This window comes from Hypomesus nipponensis, chromosome 11, assembly GCF_054491055.1.
Source record: "Hypomesus nipponensis isolate SF chromosome 11, ASM5449105v1, whole genome shotgun sequence".
Classification (NCBI taxonomy): domain Eukaryota; kingdom Metazoa; phylum Chordata; class Actinopteri; order Osmeriformes; family Osmeridae; genus Hypomesus; species Hypomesus nipponensis.
This window is the reverse complement of record NC_140371.1, coordinates 17,037,956-17,054,255: the sequence shown is the minus strand read 5'-3', so window position 1 is coordinate 17,054,255 and position 16,300 is coordinate 17,037,956. Positions and strand designations below refer to the sequence as shown.

The following is a 16,300-nucleotide window of genomic DNA, read 5'->3' as shown; positions in this document are numbered from 1 at the left end:
TGAGTTGTCCTCCTGCCAAATATTTCTTGGGGAAAAAAAAACATTTTCACGTGTCAGGATGTATAATAAAAACAGATTTAAAGGCAAGAAAGATAGCTAGTTTGCGCCACCTTTAAATTAATGCCATGTAAATAACATTTAGTGAAGACAATAGTTCAACTATTTGATATACAGTATGTCAATACTGTGCAAATGATATCAATACTTTGACAATCATTTATATGAGTGAGATGTATTACATCACAGTTTGTATTTCATGAAAACCCTTAATTCCACTTCTGGAATATTATAAATTGTAAACATGGTTTTGTTGATTGAATACAAAACAAAATATACAGCTTGTGTTTAAGTGGTTACATACAAATCAAACATGTGCTGTACATACAATTATTGGCCAAGTCTGAGTAACACTCAGGAAAATATTCAAATAATAAGCATTAAAATAACATAAAACATAAATACTCTGAAATTAATATCTTTGTCCAATTGACAAGAAATTGGCATTATTCCACATATACTTGTTGCTATTTTAGCATAAGAAGAGTTATAATCACTGCTCAACCACTGCAAGACTTCATGAGTCAGTTTAGTATTTTTCAGTCAGTAATCCAAAGTCAGCAGAAAAGATTGTGTGCTGTGGCTTGTACATCCCATCTAACATCTCAGAGCAGCAGTGGAAGGTTAGTGCTTTTGATAAACATACATGTGTCTATTGTACCATGCAGAGACAAACCTGTTCAAGCAACAACTATAGTTTGGCTTGTTAGAGGCACATTTGTAGAAAGCCAGTTAAGACCAGTCATCACCAGAAATCACAGGACATGAAACCTCAAGAGGACAGGGAAACTACAGGTGCGCTCCAGGTCGATTACTACGTCCTTGACCAACATAAACACAACGTACAAATGTGGGTCCTCATCCAACCAAACACTCCTCAATGAGTTGTATTGTAAACATGTTGTGAATACCTTTATCAATGTTTGTTGAATTGTATTGCATTTTAAATGCAGCTATGTGGGTAAGCTACCTGGAACACAGCTGCTGGCCCTAACAGTCACTGAACAACAGATTCAACATCAGATTAAGGGAACCTATGGAATAGCAAGGTCAGAGGACGACTGGCATTTGTAATCTACATTAGGAGACTGGAGAAGGTTAATCATTGAAACCTTAGTGTCCCTAAACATTTCTATTGAGGTCAGGTTAAAGGCCAGAGACAACACGTAGAATGTAAACGATCCATCCTTATAACAGTCCTGCCTGCGCCGAGGTGTCAGTCTCGGGTAAGTAGGTGGAGTTAAAGCTGTGAGGGTGTGTGTTCGGGACAGGGAGGGGGGGGGGGGGTAGTGTCTCACGTGGCATTGGAGGAGCAGCGCTGCAGGAGGAGGGCGTGGCATGTGTCGCAGACTCGGACCGGTTTGGGAGAAGCAGGAAGAGGAAGCTCGTTGTCGGAGCAGGCGTTACAGAAAATCTCCCCGCAATTCCTGCAGTGGTGCTGCACACGAACCAGACAGACAAGCACACGTACAATATCTGTGACTTCTCAGTACAGCATTGCGAGCTGAGATTGTATGCTACTGTGATAACCTTTGTGTTCCCCCTACCTTTCTTCTGGAGATGGAGAACTCCTTCTCACACAGCTTACAGTGTGTGGCTTCCTTGTCTTTCAGCCAAACCTGTCCCCCCTGAAACAAATACTCTTTACATAACTCACAAACAGTTCTGCACATTAACTACAGGCTACAGGCTACAGGCTTCTCTCTCTGGCACAATTCCCTCTATTCTGTCCTGTCATGTCAGGTGATGAATATCATCTTCCATAACAAGCATACAGTAGATGTGGAGTCACTCACCTGAAGAGCTTTATTTGCTTCTTTTATGTCTTCAATTTTGAGCTTCGATCTATGATCATAAAAACCACAACAGAGGAATTAATTCCTCCATCAAGTCAGCATCATAGACCATATCATACATGATATTAAAGTTGAGCTGGACTGGATCATTTGGATGTCAGTACTCGCTGAGTTTGCAGCCCAGCTCCTCCAGGGCCTGCTCCTGTTCCTCACAGATCCCCTTCAGCTGCTGGTTCTCATCCTGCAGACGGTGGAACTCCTGCAAAACCAAACACGCACTAGATGATACATCCCACATACTGGATGGATCCAGACACAATGCTCTCCTCAACGCAGTCTCTCTGTCTATCTGTCTCTCTCTGTCTCTCTCACTCACTCTCTGTCTCTCACTCTCTGTCTCTCACTCTCTGTCTCTCACTCTCTGTCTCTCACTCTCTGTCTCCCACTCTCTGTATCTCACTCTCTGTCTCCCACTCTCTGTCTCTAACTTTCTGTCTCTCACTCTCACACACACCTTTTTGAGTCCATTGATCTGCAAGGCCTCGGCACTAAGCTGGTTGACTGAGTCTTTTTCTCTTTCCAGATCATTCTGTAACGTCTGGCGCCACTCCTTCTCAATCTTCAGGTCTGTCTCCAGCTGTTGCCTACGGGAACAGAAAACGACACCAACTTTAGGCCACTTCACAATTAGGAATGAATAAGAACCCAAAGTTACAGCAGTTATACACAATATATGTAGTTAACAAAGGTAAGAACAAGAACGACATGCAGATACTTTTATCTAAGAAGAAAGTGAAGGACATAGCAGCCACAAAATGTATGTAGATTTTCAAAATTGTCATTGCATTTGACAACATTACTCACAGCTGCTTCTCTCTCTGGGCAATTTGTCTCTGCAGCATGTCCGCCTTGTTTGCAAAGTCCTGCTTGAATTTACGAGCTCCGTCCTCGGCCGTCCAGCGGTCGCGTTCCGCCTCCTGTAATCTGGTGTAATTAAACCAACCGGGTAAAACTCAGGCTCCAGGCCACATGGCCGGGGGGCAGGAAGGGGGAATGCTATGGCACAAACTGGCAACGAAAAAAGGGGAGGGCCAAGCACCTCTCAGGCAAACTGATAGAGGAAGAAGGTACGGCCAAAATAAGAAAACAGGAAGTGTGTAGCATTTGTTTATGGAATGGATCTCTCTTAACTTCACTACCACTCTTTGACGAATGTGACAAATCCAATGATTCCACAATAAATTTGAGCCACAACCAACATTTCAAAACATCTAACTTTATTGTTTCAAGTGATAAAAGACAACTTTTATACTATGTTTTGTTGGCTATATTTGCTCTAACAAATATGACTGAGTGGATTATTATCATTATTACAGTAGCATAGTAACAGTAACAGTATAACAGAATTCACCACAAAACTCCCCGGTGAGCAAAGCCTTGAACTGATACAAAACCAAAGGACTACAGTACTTATCAAAGAGCCATCTCCACAGGGAGTAAACCATACTGCATGTAAACTAACCCCTGTTTAGAGAGGGAGCAAGGGAGCGAGAGAGAGAGAGAGAGAGAGAGAGAGAGAGAGAGAGAGAGAGAGAGAGAGAGACAGAGAAGAGAAGAGAAGGTGTGCACTTAGTGTCAGTGTTCAGAACGAGATGTCCTTGACTAGCTTGTACTGATGCTCTGTGTCAGTGCTGGCACACTTTACAAAGGACATGGCTAGCGTCCGTGTCTGGCTTAACAAGTCCTTATCACTGGTCACATGACAAAAAGTAGATCAGTGCAAGGACAGAACAGGGGACACAGAAGAAGAGTTGTGCAGTGATGTAGAAACGATGGACAAATGAATAGATGAAGGGCAAAATGTGGTGACGATGACGGGCAAAGAAGAAAACAAAGGGGAAACAAGGATGTCAATATCAGTGAATCTTCATGTCACCAAAAAGCCTGAAGAAACTGTTAAACAAAGCATTCCTTAAGTATCCCAAACTAGATGGCAGTCAACCAATGGGAGAAGGAGACAGAGAAAGAGAAAGGGAGGTGGCTGTTGATTGGGCCATGACAAAGCTATGGGTGCATCACATCAACCAACTAGCCTAAAGCCAGCTGAAAGCCAATTAAAATGACCTGAAATGATGGCCAAAAGGTAAAACAAACACTCATAACAAATACTGACGTGCAGAAAGAGAAGGTGGTGTACATGCCAGCATGGATGAGTTTAATGGCCTACCAATCGCCAGTCAAAACACACCAAGAAGCTGTGTGAATCTGATGCATTAGGTCTGGCTACATCATGTCGACTAATCAGGCATCATCAGCGTTTGAGATGAATGATGTTAGGTCTTACCTCTGCTCCAGCTGTTTCATTGTCGCCGTGATCTGATTGGTCTTCTCCTCCAGTCGGGTGATCATGTCGTTCTTCTGCTTCATCCCATCATCAGATGTCTGTCAAACGGCAACCAGCCACGTCAACACGACTGAGACCCCTTTGCATAACTTTACATTTTATTACATGACATTTCCTAACATCAAGCTAAAGACACTGAGGATAAGGGATCAGACACAATACACCACATCAGATCTAATCTGTAAAACCAGTTACAGTAAATGAACCTGATCAGAAAACAGGTTTGACCGAGGGCAAACGAAAGTCAAATTATTGAGAAAGGTATAGAGCAGAATGTGCTGCGAATAGAGAGAGAGAGAGAGAGAGAGAGAGACAGAGAGAGAGAGAGAGAGAGTAAGAGAGAGAGAGAGAGAGAGAGAGAGAGAGAGAGAGAGAGAGAGAGAGAGAGAGAGAGAGAGAGAGAGAGAGGCAGGGCCCTTACCTGCATCTTCTGGTACATTTCCACGTTAATGGCCTTGACCTCGTCTAGCTGATGCCGTAGACCAATCAGAGTGTCCTGTTTCTCGTGGATGTCTTTCTCCAGCAGCTTCATGGCCAGCTCCATCTCCTGCTTCATGCTCACCTGAACCACCAGTTCATTCTCTACATCCTGACAGGACAGAACACTCTGGTAACTAACCATTCCTTGTCTTACCAAGATAACCCAACTAAGTATATTGTTAACTAAACGTATGGCACGGCTAACTAAATACCCAACTATTACAAAATAATTCTACTTGGCCGTTACAAACCTGTGCCATCAGTTTTTTCCCCACATCCTGGAGAAAAACAAAACACAGTAGGAACAAACCATGCATCTCCCCTAAACTTTCCCCAGTTCTCAACTCTCTTCAGTCTAGCTAAAAAGGAACAGTTACAGACAGACAGACAGGCCTGTGCTGACAGACAGACAGACCTTCGCTGACAGACAGACAGACAGACAGACAGGCCTGCACTGACAGACAGACAGACAGACAGGCCTTCACTGACAGACAGACAGACAGGCCTGCACTGACAGACAGACAGACAGACAGGCCTTCGCTGACAGACAGACAGACAGACAGGCCTGCACTGACAGACAGACAGACAGACAGGCCTGCACTGACAGACAGACAGACAGACATACCTGCACTGACAGACAGACAGACAGACAGACAGACAGACAGACAGACAGACAGACAGACAGACAGACAGACAGAAAGACAGGCCTGCGCTGACAGACACAGACAGACACAGACATACCTGCCGTAGCTGACACTCCTCCTTCAGCTGTCGCTGGGCCTCGTTATACATCTGGTCCAGCCCCTGGCGAGACTGCTTATACGTGTCTCTCTCCACATCAACATCCCCCTGTGTCACCTGGCCAATCACACAGGACCACACACAGTTGCAACATGTCACATGGGCTGAGCGAAGGCGTACGTGGGAACACAGCAGGTCTGATTTCACGAGGAAAGCAAAGTGTGAGCGTCAGGTTGAGTTGTGGGTGAAATCAGAGGAACGTCCAACAGGTACAGTACCTCCAGGTGCTGCTGGGTCTTCATCAGGATGATAGTGTTCTCGTTTCTCAGCTGGTGGTTCTCCTCCTGCAGCTTGATGATGTTGTTCTTGGCTATGGCCAGCTGCAAATCAAACCAATCACCATCCGTCCACACGTAAGAGACCAATCACAACTCAGTCCACATGTCAAAGACCAATCACAACAGGCCAAAGGTTACAGTGTTTAACTAATGTTATAGGTGTTACTAGGTAGACTGGTAATGAAGAAGGATACACTGTCCTACCTCCTCTATGAGTTTAGAGTTGGATTTCTCAAGAGAGTCCACCCTGCCCTGCAAACCGTGCACTGTAGAACTGAGAGAGAAAAATATACAGCTCTTTAGCTACATTTCAAAGTCAACCACTCACACATACCCTCACCAACTCTGAGACACTTCTCGAGACTTACTTCATTTGTCTGTTTAATTCTTCAACGTAGTTCTTTTGGTCTAAAATGGCAGCTATTTGACTGTTTCTGTTGAGAAAAGACGTAAAAGTATTTAAAAAAATGTTTTTGCTTAGTTCTATTTGTCTGCAAGGTGACAAACAATCAGAGGACACGTAGAATCTCAGTAGAGGAGTATGTGGAAACATTGCCTCCACCGTACCTCTCTTCGCTTCTATAGTCATCTATGTCATTCTTCAGGTACATGGAGAAATCAATGACCCCCACCTGGAAGGTGAAGAACAATCAACATCAGCTCGATGAACATAAGGACCAAATATTGACCTGTCTATTTAAAATATCAATTGTTGGCCTTTTTTGGGACAGAGACAGTTAAGAAATAGACGAGATGTAGGGGAGAAAGAGAGGAAGACATAGAGCCGGAATCAGGCCTCAGCCAATATGGGACGCGATCAACCGGGTGAGCCATCATGGTGCGATCAATGATAAACCACCCAGTAAACCCAACATGAACCTGTTGTTGTGTATCCCCAGTTCTAGTACTCTGCCTCTCCCTCCTCACCTGGGTGTCCAGATCCTCTCCCTTCACACACAGGTTGGCGTCGATCACATTGAGGCCCACCAGCAGGCCCACAATGACCGCTCCCTCCTCTTCCAGCATGACTGCAGAGCTCTCATAGAAGTCACTGATGACACACACACACACACGTTTGCTTGTGTATCTGCGCTTGTGTGTATGACTGTAATCATGTGTTATCCCTGTGTCTGTATACTGTATGTAGTGTAGGTGTGGGTCTGTACAGTAGGTGTGTATTCAGCATGAGTGTGTGAGGGGTGTGTACCTGAGCAGATCCTTCCTGGTGATGAGGAGACGGAGGTAGTCTGCCAGGCGCTTCTGCATCAGAGCCAGACGCAGCCAAGCTCTTGCTCTTCCCAAAGGAGTCCTGGGGAGATAGAGACAGATGACGAAAGAGAGATAGAGAAATAGAAAGGATAGATAAAGGGGGGTGAGAGGGTCGAGAGAGAAAACTTGATCAAAAGTGAGTACTACTGTTCCGACGGCGTCGCTTAAACATGAACACTGTTTTGTACATGTGGCACCAACAAGTTCTACTGAGAGCAGGTTTCCACTTTAACTACCATGATGAGTCATCATATGGTCACAGTGCTCAGAGGAAACTGTCTGCAGTCTCGAAAGCTATTCACCCATTCCCCTTCAGTGGGGAAAGCTGAAGTGAAAGTCCATCTCCATCTGTCTTTCTCAGATTTCTTAAGGGTATCAGTTACCAGAGGAAGACATCCACTTTTAAATATTTAGTTGCTACGTGGGTGAAACAAGAACTTTAAACACTTTTATACACACATATACTGAGTCTTTACTAATCAGTCTTTTACATTACGTCACATTTGATTAATTTAGCAGATGCTTTTATACAAAGAGACGTTTAAAAATTGACTATCTTTAAATGTTAATCCAAGGGATTGGTATCCCTGTATGGCATCCTGGTACTTAAGTGATATAAAAGTGTGTTCTGTTGTGGTGGTGGTGCTGCGGTCCGTACTTGAGTCCAGGCAGGTCTCGGACACTGGCTGAGATCTCTCCTGCCTCTGGACACAGCTTCTCCACCAGTTCCAACGGACCCCACAGGGACTTGTTAAACCCCAGGAATGACTTCTTTACTGCAGAAAGTCATGGAAACACACACACAACCACACTCAGCAACATCTGTAACAAATGCAATCACGCAATAGTTTTCTGTGATTTATGTGATGATGAAAAGTATGTTTCTTTCCATATAGTGTCTGCAATGAAGATAACAATGAGAAAGGTTTTGTTGTTTGTTGTGTTAATGCAGGTACCTCTGAGGCCATGCTTCAAGCAGTGCTCCATGACAACGAAGAACTGTTGAAGCGGTGGGTAGTCAGAGTCCAGAGTGCGTCCAAAGCTCAGTGCTGACTCAATAAGGCCTTTGATGCTTAGCTTCGCCATGTTCAACAAGTTGGCTCTCTCCATTGCCATGGGGTCCCGCAGGGCTAGGGCGACACACACACACACACGCAAAAGTACACAGACACACACAGACATTATAAATGTTGTACACTGCTAGCATATCAATAAAAAGTTATTGAGAACAAGACAAACCAGCTCCTTTTTCTTGGTTCCCTGAACTGGTGTACACACCTGATGCCTGTTCTGTACACAGTCTACTACAAGGTTACATCCTGACCAATTAACAATAATTTCTTGTCAACTGAATGACAAACATTATTTGGTTGCTCTGGAAACCCCCTCTGGGGTCAGTCACTGGTTAAACAAGCCTGCTTCACAGCTTTTCATTAGAATTTCTGATAGTAACCTAGGCCCTGCTTCAGTTAACGTCTCAGCTCCACTGTTGTTACTCATTCACACAGAAGTGTTTGGAGTAGGCTACACAACAACCATGCACTGACATGGTCTATGTAAACTCTAACAGCTACAGTATGTTTGAGGTCACTCAAGTCATTATGGGCTTTTGTTCATGTTACCTTAAGGATCCCCCCCCCCCCCCAGACAGGAGACTTTTCCTGCCCCACAGTCGGATTCTGTAGTTGCATTTCCGTAACATGGCGCATCTCTCTATTCCTCAAAGCCTATGGCACCATAGTAACACTAGCAAGCATCACATCATCACAGGGGGCACGGGTGTGGTTCTAGACAGCTATTGGTTCGTAGATAAACCACATGTTAAGAATGTACGCTTCTTTACTAAATCTGACAACAGTCTTTGAATGCGACTTGATGACAAGCTTTACGCTACCGTTTATTTGCACAAATAACGTGATTGAGCAATCTGATACAATAACACATAAATTGCAAGAGTGTTCATGCGGTTAGTTCTAAAGTGAGTTTCACGGTCAATGTTGCTAGCTCTAATTACCTTTGACACTCCACTCATCGGAGAGTGACGTTCTGTGTTCTGCTACCTTTGGCAGAACGTGAATGCTTCCTGAAAAGGTCTCCGATGCTTTCCTTGCGAGAGCAAATATGGGAGCCTGCCATCTCCCATCCCCTGCTCTCATGGTCGTGCTGCCACTGCTACTGCTGTTGCTAACGTTAGCTTTTTCACAAGTCGATTTTTCTTCTTGTAGCCTCAGAATTCCGAATACCTGTGTTTTCTCCTTACTAGTTTCTGCGTCTGCTAATGCAAGGTCGTGTTCTGCAGGTGTCGCCATCGTCAAAGTCAAAATGAAACGGTTACGGCCAGTTCACCTGACAACCATGGCACAAAAATGTCTGGAATAGCATTTAGGAAACAATGACCGGTTCGCTAACCCACTTTGGGTTGCTAATCTGCCCATCAAGTTGTGCTTACATGCTGAATGCTAACAGCCCTTTTGTAAATTAATAAATGAGAGTATCGGATTTGTTACAGCGCTGAAGAGTTCTGTTTACACCGAGTACTGAGCCGAATCTCCGTTGCACCGGAGGGGTGGTGTCAAATGCTCAGAAGACACAAAAGCACTACGTAATGGTTTCGTACCAGAGATGTTTGTTTGCTACCATCTACTGTCAACTACTAGCATTACACCTGCACTGTATCTATATAATGTAATTGTACCATGCAGTTATTTGCAAAGTATTTCCAGATGCACTAGAAATCACATGTAGTTCTATACAAAAACATGTAATGCAGACTGTGATGACGTATAAAGTAGTTGTTACTGTTGTTATTGTCCTACCATGGTTGTACGCCAGTCGCTCCATGCTCTCACTGTGTGTGATACCCCAGCGATGAAGACTTTGGGGAGAGTACATGATGAAGAGGTGATTAGAGTCTGTCCTTGGTCACACTGATGTGGATGGGCTTCACCAGAGAAAGATCTGCAACATAGCCGGGTATGAGAAATGACTGTGCATTCACATGGCATTGTAGTTATTCTATTATGTAATATTCTCTTCGTAAAGATATTTATTGGTCTGTGCTTTGAGCAATCACAGGAAAGTATCCTTGTGGAACATGACAACATCATAAACCTTCTGTAAAGGCAAGATTGACCATGAGGAACGTAAAGGACTTTGCTCTTAGTTCAGTGTCCTCTCCACACCCTGACCACAGCTACACTAAGGAGCTAACTCTCAACCATGTAGTATGCTGCAGTCCCTCCAGTTGGCAAGTAGTGAGCCAGGATCATATGACTCTGATTTCCTGCTGCACCCTCCAATGGGCCTTCTGTCTCCTTGTCTCTCAGATCTGTCGGCCTGTGTTTTTAATAGTCTGTCTGCAACTACGATCGCTTTGTCTTCCCAACTGCATGTCACACGTGTCAGTTTGTTTGTCTTTCGAGCCCAAACAGAATGGAGATGCATTGTCATGTTATGCCCACAGCCGCCCCCATCACAAGCCTCTTGTCTTGTAGAACACACACACATGCACACATGAAGCTAGTTCTACTGACTCACCTCAGAGGGAGCGGCAGTAGTGTTACTGCTGTGGTTGACAAGGCTTGGTTCTACTTGGTTCTGTGGTTCCCAGTCCAGGTGTAGTCCAACAGTGCTGGTAGTTGATCTAGCTACCAGGAGAAAGGTTTGTTGATGCTCTGGGCCGTGTTTCTGGATGGGTCTCATCCCTCAGCAGTCCCGGCCGGAGCAGAGAGCAGGGGGTGATGTCGCTCCAGGGAACGGATCAGACCACACGCCACACACACACACACACACACACCAATACACACACACCAATACACACACACTCACATAGCTGAGGCACAGAGAGGGGGAGGGGCCGGGGAGGGTCGACAAGGGTAGGGAGGAGCCTCCACTGCCACTGGAGGGAGTGGGGTGGACAGAGGAAGTCTGCAAACACTGGCCAATCCCTAAACGAGAAGATGAAGGGGATGGCGCAGGCTTGTACACACTGGCCAATCCCTGTTCTCATGCAGCAGATGGAATGTAAAGCCATTCAGGAAGAGGCTTTTTTTGTGGCAGCGCAGCCTTTCACATGAATGAATTGCTTCTGAAATTCTGCCCGTCGTTTATTGCAACAGTTGATCTGGGCGTGAAACTGATAATAACCTTTAACAATAAAGGCTGTCTTTCGATCACTTTTTTTTTGCCTATAATGCTTCTTCATAAACCTAAACATTATTTTACAATTTAACATTTTCATTAATGGTTTTATCCAAAGTGACATAAAGTGACATAGTGCTTATAGAAAGCACAGCAGAAAAAGATGCATAGTTCTAATAGTTTCAGTCAAGGAATGGTGTATCCAGGCACAGTGCAAAGTAACCACATCTCAGATAACTGTCTGATTGGTCAATTTTACTATTTCATGGTTTTGTTGTGTACTGCCAATGGGTGGCAGCAGATACCAAAGTAAGATTAATTGGTTCAAGGTCTGATTTTGTTCTGGAGAAATCCAAATCAGATTGGATTGACAAAGAATATAGAAAATGCTGGTTTTTAAAATTGTATTGTTCCCTTTACAATAGATTCTTAAAGAAGTTACCTGGAAATCTGTTGTATGCATCCAGGTTAAGTACCTTTAAGGTCAAATGTATTTGAGTCTTAATATGAATCTTCTATATTAGTTATCTATTAACCTTGAAGGTAATTAGTTGCATGGAAATTATCTATGATCCTCTCACTGTCTGCTCTGATTAATCAAAAACCTTTGTCATAAAAGCCACCTGTCAAATGGTCAATGCAGCCTGTGGAGTGGGTCTGTGTGAGTAAGAGAAGGGTTTGATTGTATGTGGCTGTGATTGTGTGTCTGTGTAGGTGTGTGTGGTGGGATAGGTTTAGGACCTGTATGTGTTTATAGAACATTGTATAGATATGTGTGGGGGTTATGGGTATGTTTGGGTCTGAAATTCTCTCTCCTGAAGTGTGGTTGTCGGTCATATATGGTATTGTTTCTACAGTCATGCAGATATTTCCAGTGACCTTTGCCATGGTGAGGCCCAGGATGACAGAATAGAGAGTCAAACCATACACTAAATACCTGTCAGGAACTAAATCATCCTACATTTGTTATCCTTTTAAGTAGTGCCTGTAATGCAGACCCATAGCAAAAGTACCATATGTTACATACATAACTAGTATGTCTTGTTTAAGTCATTGAAAACATTTGACTTGAATTTAGTAAATTCGATAATACAAATAAGTTGTGTTTTGATCTATTCATGAAGATATTGCTCATCATTGTACAAAGTCATTTTGCCTTTAAAGTGACATATTTGTTGTAACATTCATAGGATAGAATTTATAAATAAATTACATGCTTTTGAACAAAAATGAATGAAAAGCACACATTCTGTGCGTCCATTTACACTATATGTGTGTGTGAGTGTGTTTATGAACTGCACAGATTTGGGAACAAAACAGCTCTGTTATCTGGTATCTAGCAGGTTATTTACAGCTGTGCAGTCATCCTATACTGATCTCCAGCATCCAGCCAATCATTTAAATCTAAAAACACTGGCTCTCCTTACTGCCATTGAATGAGGATAGATCAGACAGAGCTTTATTTGGTCTGTGGATAGATATGATTTGGCATCTGAATGAGTCCACATTTCTCTTGTCATGTCTACAAATGTGTTTTTTTGAGTTTTACGGCATTGTCAAAGATCTTACTCTCATTTTTTGTCTCTCTGTGTTGTTCTCTTAATGCATACATGCTCAATAAACAGTAATGAAATGTTTATTGACTGAGCCACTCAGAGACTTCCTGGAGAGAGACTAACATGACAGTTTGTCCTTCCTCAAGCTATCAGGGGATAGAAGGGGGAGTTTTTTTCTGATTACATTAGCCAGCTCCTTGTCCTTCTCTGACAAGAAGAAATATGTCTGTTTGCTTGGCCGCCTACGCAGCGACACTAAAACCCTGATAGTGTTACGAACCTAAAGGTGCAGTTGCTGTTTATAGCATCCACAAACATTCCTTATTAATTCAATCATTTTTGATCCCATTTTTATTGTAGTTTCAAGCCTTTTTTTATTGCTTATCCTATCCTTGTATCATACAGTAATCAATACCATACAGATATTATCTGTGTTAATATATATTATTTGTCCAGTGTAGTCCTCTTATAATCTAATCTAATAATTTAACTGCCTGTCCATCATTATTTGTAGTAGTGTCATGTGAAACCCAAATGTTTTTTGACCGCCACTCAACCTTGCGAAGTTGCCTACAGAATGAATCTACCAGATCTTATCAAATGTTCTACTGTTGGTGTTTTCAAGGGCATTTTGATTACACATGTCTGTTTTGCCTTCTATCAAACAGCACATGCACTCCAGGATTTTAATCTGCTAGTTTAAACAGCATGGGTCCGTGACAGTCTGATCACCAGACATGAGTAGTTTCTTCAGCCCCTGGCGTCACACACAGTGTGAGACTCCATCAAGATGTCTTCCTGGAGAGGGGGCAGGATAACCAATCAGCATGTAGGTTAATGACTTCCTATGAGGTGGAGCCCCCAGGGCAGACTGCTCCAGGGGGCACTGTGTGCATGGCGATGTGAGAGAGGCCGCAATGTCGAGCTGGGTGAGGTGACCTCCTGTTTCAGAAGACCCACTGCGCCAGGGAGACCATCAAGTTTACATCCTGTCCCCTGGTGAGAAAAGTGTTATTAAGGAGACTGACAGAGTGGGGGGGCCTGCGTGGCAAATAGGACCCTGCCAACACTGGGCTGTTGAAACCCTGCTAATGAGAATGTTGCATCGAAGCACACAGGGACCCTCTGAGGACACTCTTTTTCTCCATCTTTCTAATTTTCTCCGTCCTTATCCACACAGACAGAAACACACGTGCATGAAGGGAACAATAGAAGCTTGATTTCTTACAAGCTGGTCATTCAAAATAAACTGTTTGCTCAATTATATTTCTGTAATTTTAGGTTATTTATTTTAATCTTTCCATAATCCATTTGGTGAAATGTGCAAACAAACACAGTAGTCAAGTGATTATGACGCATACAGGCCTCGAGGAGATATCTTGAGTAGCTTGTGTCGGGGTTGTGAGGCATCTGGCTTCTTGTACAAGGCCCTTAACTTGTGAAAAAGCCTGTTCAGAAAATCCTCTACCTCCTGTGTTATTTCTCTACCGAGTAGAATGTAAACACGTTTACATTTGCTTGTATCATGCTGTCCTTTATTGTGTTAACTCCACCCAGAATTCTTACACCATGTTTAAAAACAATAGTTGTACTTCACATTTTGTGTGACGATGAACACTGTTATATGTTCATGATAGGTCAATTCAGTCACCTCTGGAAATTAGACCAAATGTAGATGTTACAACCTTTTTATGTGAAAAAGATTCCTTGACATATCACACAATATCAGTATTGACTGAAAACATGACACATGGTAGATACATCATCATGTACTATGCTGCTGTAGGATAACTAAGAAGAAGCACAATGAGATTCAACACATTTCTTATTTGACAAATCTAAATAGATGGAAAACTGATGAATGGTAAATTAGCTGTAAATGTAAAAAACAGAAAAACAGGACAAAAATAGATAGGTGTCAGTTGAGTCAGATGAACAAATTAGCTTAATCTAAAACACCAGACACTTGCAGTGCAGCAATTGCCTGGAAACCATGTTTCATCATCCAGAACCTGCATACTTCAGATCCACATCGGTTTAAGAGTGAGAGATCATTGGTCAAGACGGACACTTCACAGATATTAGACCAACACCAATGACAAACCAATATCTCCATTTCCAGTGCATTGTTTTGATACGCATCTTGGTCCATTTGACAGTCAAAGGACATCTCAGTTTGGTTTTGAGTCACTCACTACCATCTGTGATTTCAGAGCAACTGTGTTTACATTGATGTGATAAGACTGTTAATACAGATGCTGTGGCAGAAGTTGAACCAAATGCCTTTGAGCAAAATGTTTTATTGAATGCAAGCCTTAGGCCAATGGAGTGTGCCATTTGTCATTACTGTGTGGATGAAGAACCAATAGGCTGTTAGTGACACTCAACAAAACTGGTCTACTCACTAATGGGTAACAGGAGTGTTTCTAGAAGCTTCAGTCTGTCGGAGTCAGGTGGCAGAGCGGTCAGGGAATCGGGCTAGTAATCTGAAGGTTGCCAGTATGATTCCCAGGGCCATGCCAAATGGTTGTGTCCTTGGGCAAAGCACTTCACCCTACTTGCCTCGGGGGAAAGTCCCTGTACTTACTGTAAGTCGCTCTGAGTGTCTGCTAATTGACTAAATGTAAAACCATCCCTTACCTGTAGCTTACTACAACCATGGTGTCCTTGACTTGTAGGGTCCTCTACAGCTGCACTGCAGTGACACAGGTGGGAGGCTATGGCTCCTATGCTGAAAGACCCTTTCCTTAACTGTACAGCTGTTACCCAATTTGGCCAGTTCTTCTGTATTTGAGGGAGGTATAGTGCACTTAGCTTTGAGTGCTTTGGATTTACACAATACTTCACGCCTCATTTGGGTGTTTTTATCAGTAGCTCACATTAAGCTATCATACGAGAGACGGAGAATGGAGGGTTAGAGAAGTGAAAGGCAAATGAGAGAGACGAAGGGAGCGGGAGCGAAAACATGTTGAGCAGACCTTGGGACCTACTGTTCAGGCTTTCACCATGTGAGACACTTTCAGTTCAGCTATGACATTTGTGTTCATTTCCCAACCCTGTTCTGTTGGTATAAACTGAAGTGAAAGAGCAACACAGAAAGAGATTGGGGGCTAGTAAACTTGTGCATGTGAGTTATACAGATAATGAGGGCAGGAGGAAAGTCACAACAAAAACATAAAAAACTAAACAAATGTGCTTTGCCACAAACATGCCTGCCGGAGACCTTGTGAGCTACACAGTATACCCTAGTTGTCAGGGCAGTTAGAGAGGCACTAAAGAAATATGAGGGCATCATGGGAATGAGGGCTCATGGAAATATGATGTTGCTGTCGGTAATGCCGATGACATAGACTGAAGGGTATCTGACCTAGGTCACTATCCTACACCAAATATTTTCACTATGGCACTAAGCAAGTTTTTCCAAAGGGTATAGTGCATACTCAGGATTTAATTAAGAGTACGGTTAAGTCAAGTGTACTTCACATATCTATTATATCATAAACACATCTGCCCACGTCT

At 43.2% G+C, this 16,300-nt stretch overlaps 1 protein-coding gene across 2 annotated transcripts; it reads right to left on the bottom strand.

The window, feature by feature from the left end:
* Positions 1-15: 15 nt before the first annotated feature.
* rufy2 (RUN and FYVE domain containing 2) lies at positions 16-10,892 on the bottom strand. Of its 2 annotated transcripts, XM_084709596.1 has the most exons (19): positions 10,623-10,892; positions 9,902-10,043; positions 8,042-8,215; positions 7,744-7,861; positions 7,024-7,125; positions 6,744-6,867; positions 6,384-6,448; positions 6,185-6,250; positions 6,021-6,090; positions 5,757-5,858; positions 5,479-5,595; positions 4,679-4,846; positions 4,198-4,295; positions 2,718-2,837; positions 2,368-2,497; positions 2,018-2,112; positions 1,854-1,902; positions 1,605-1,685; positions 16-1,495 (listed from the first exon to the last, which is right to left on the bottom strand). In XM_084709596.1, exons 2-19 carry the CDS (start codon positions 9,975-9,977, stop codon positions 1,352-1,354), a joined length of 1,899 nt encoding a protein of 632 aa, XP_084565722.1. In that variant the 5' UTR covers positions 9,978-10,043; positions 10,623-10,892; the 3' UTR covers positions 16-1,351. The 2 variants fall into 2 exon arrangements, with proteins under 2 accessions (XP_084565722.1, XP_084565721.1); XM_084709595.1 differs by lacking the exons at positions 9,902-10,043; positions 10,623-10,892 and adding an exon at positions 9,100-9,678 and having other exon boundaries at positions 23-1,495.
* Between the last annotated feature and the right edge of the window lie 5,408 nt (positions 10,893-16,300).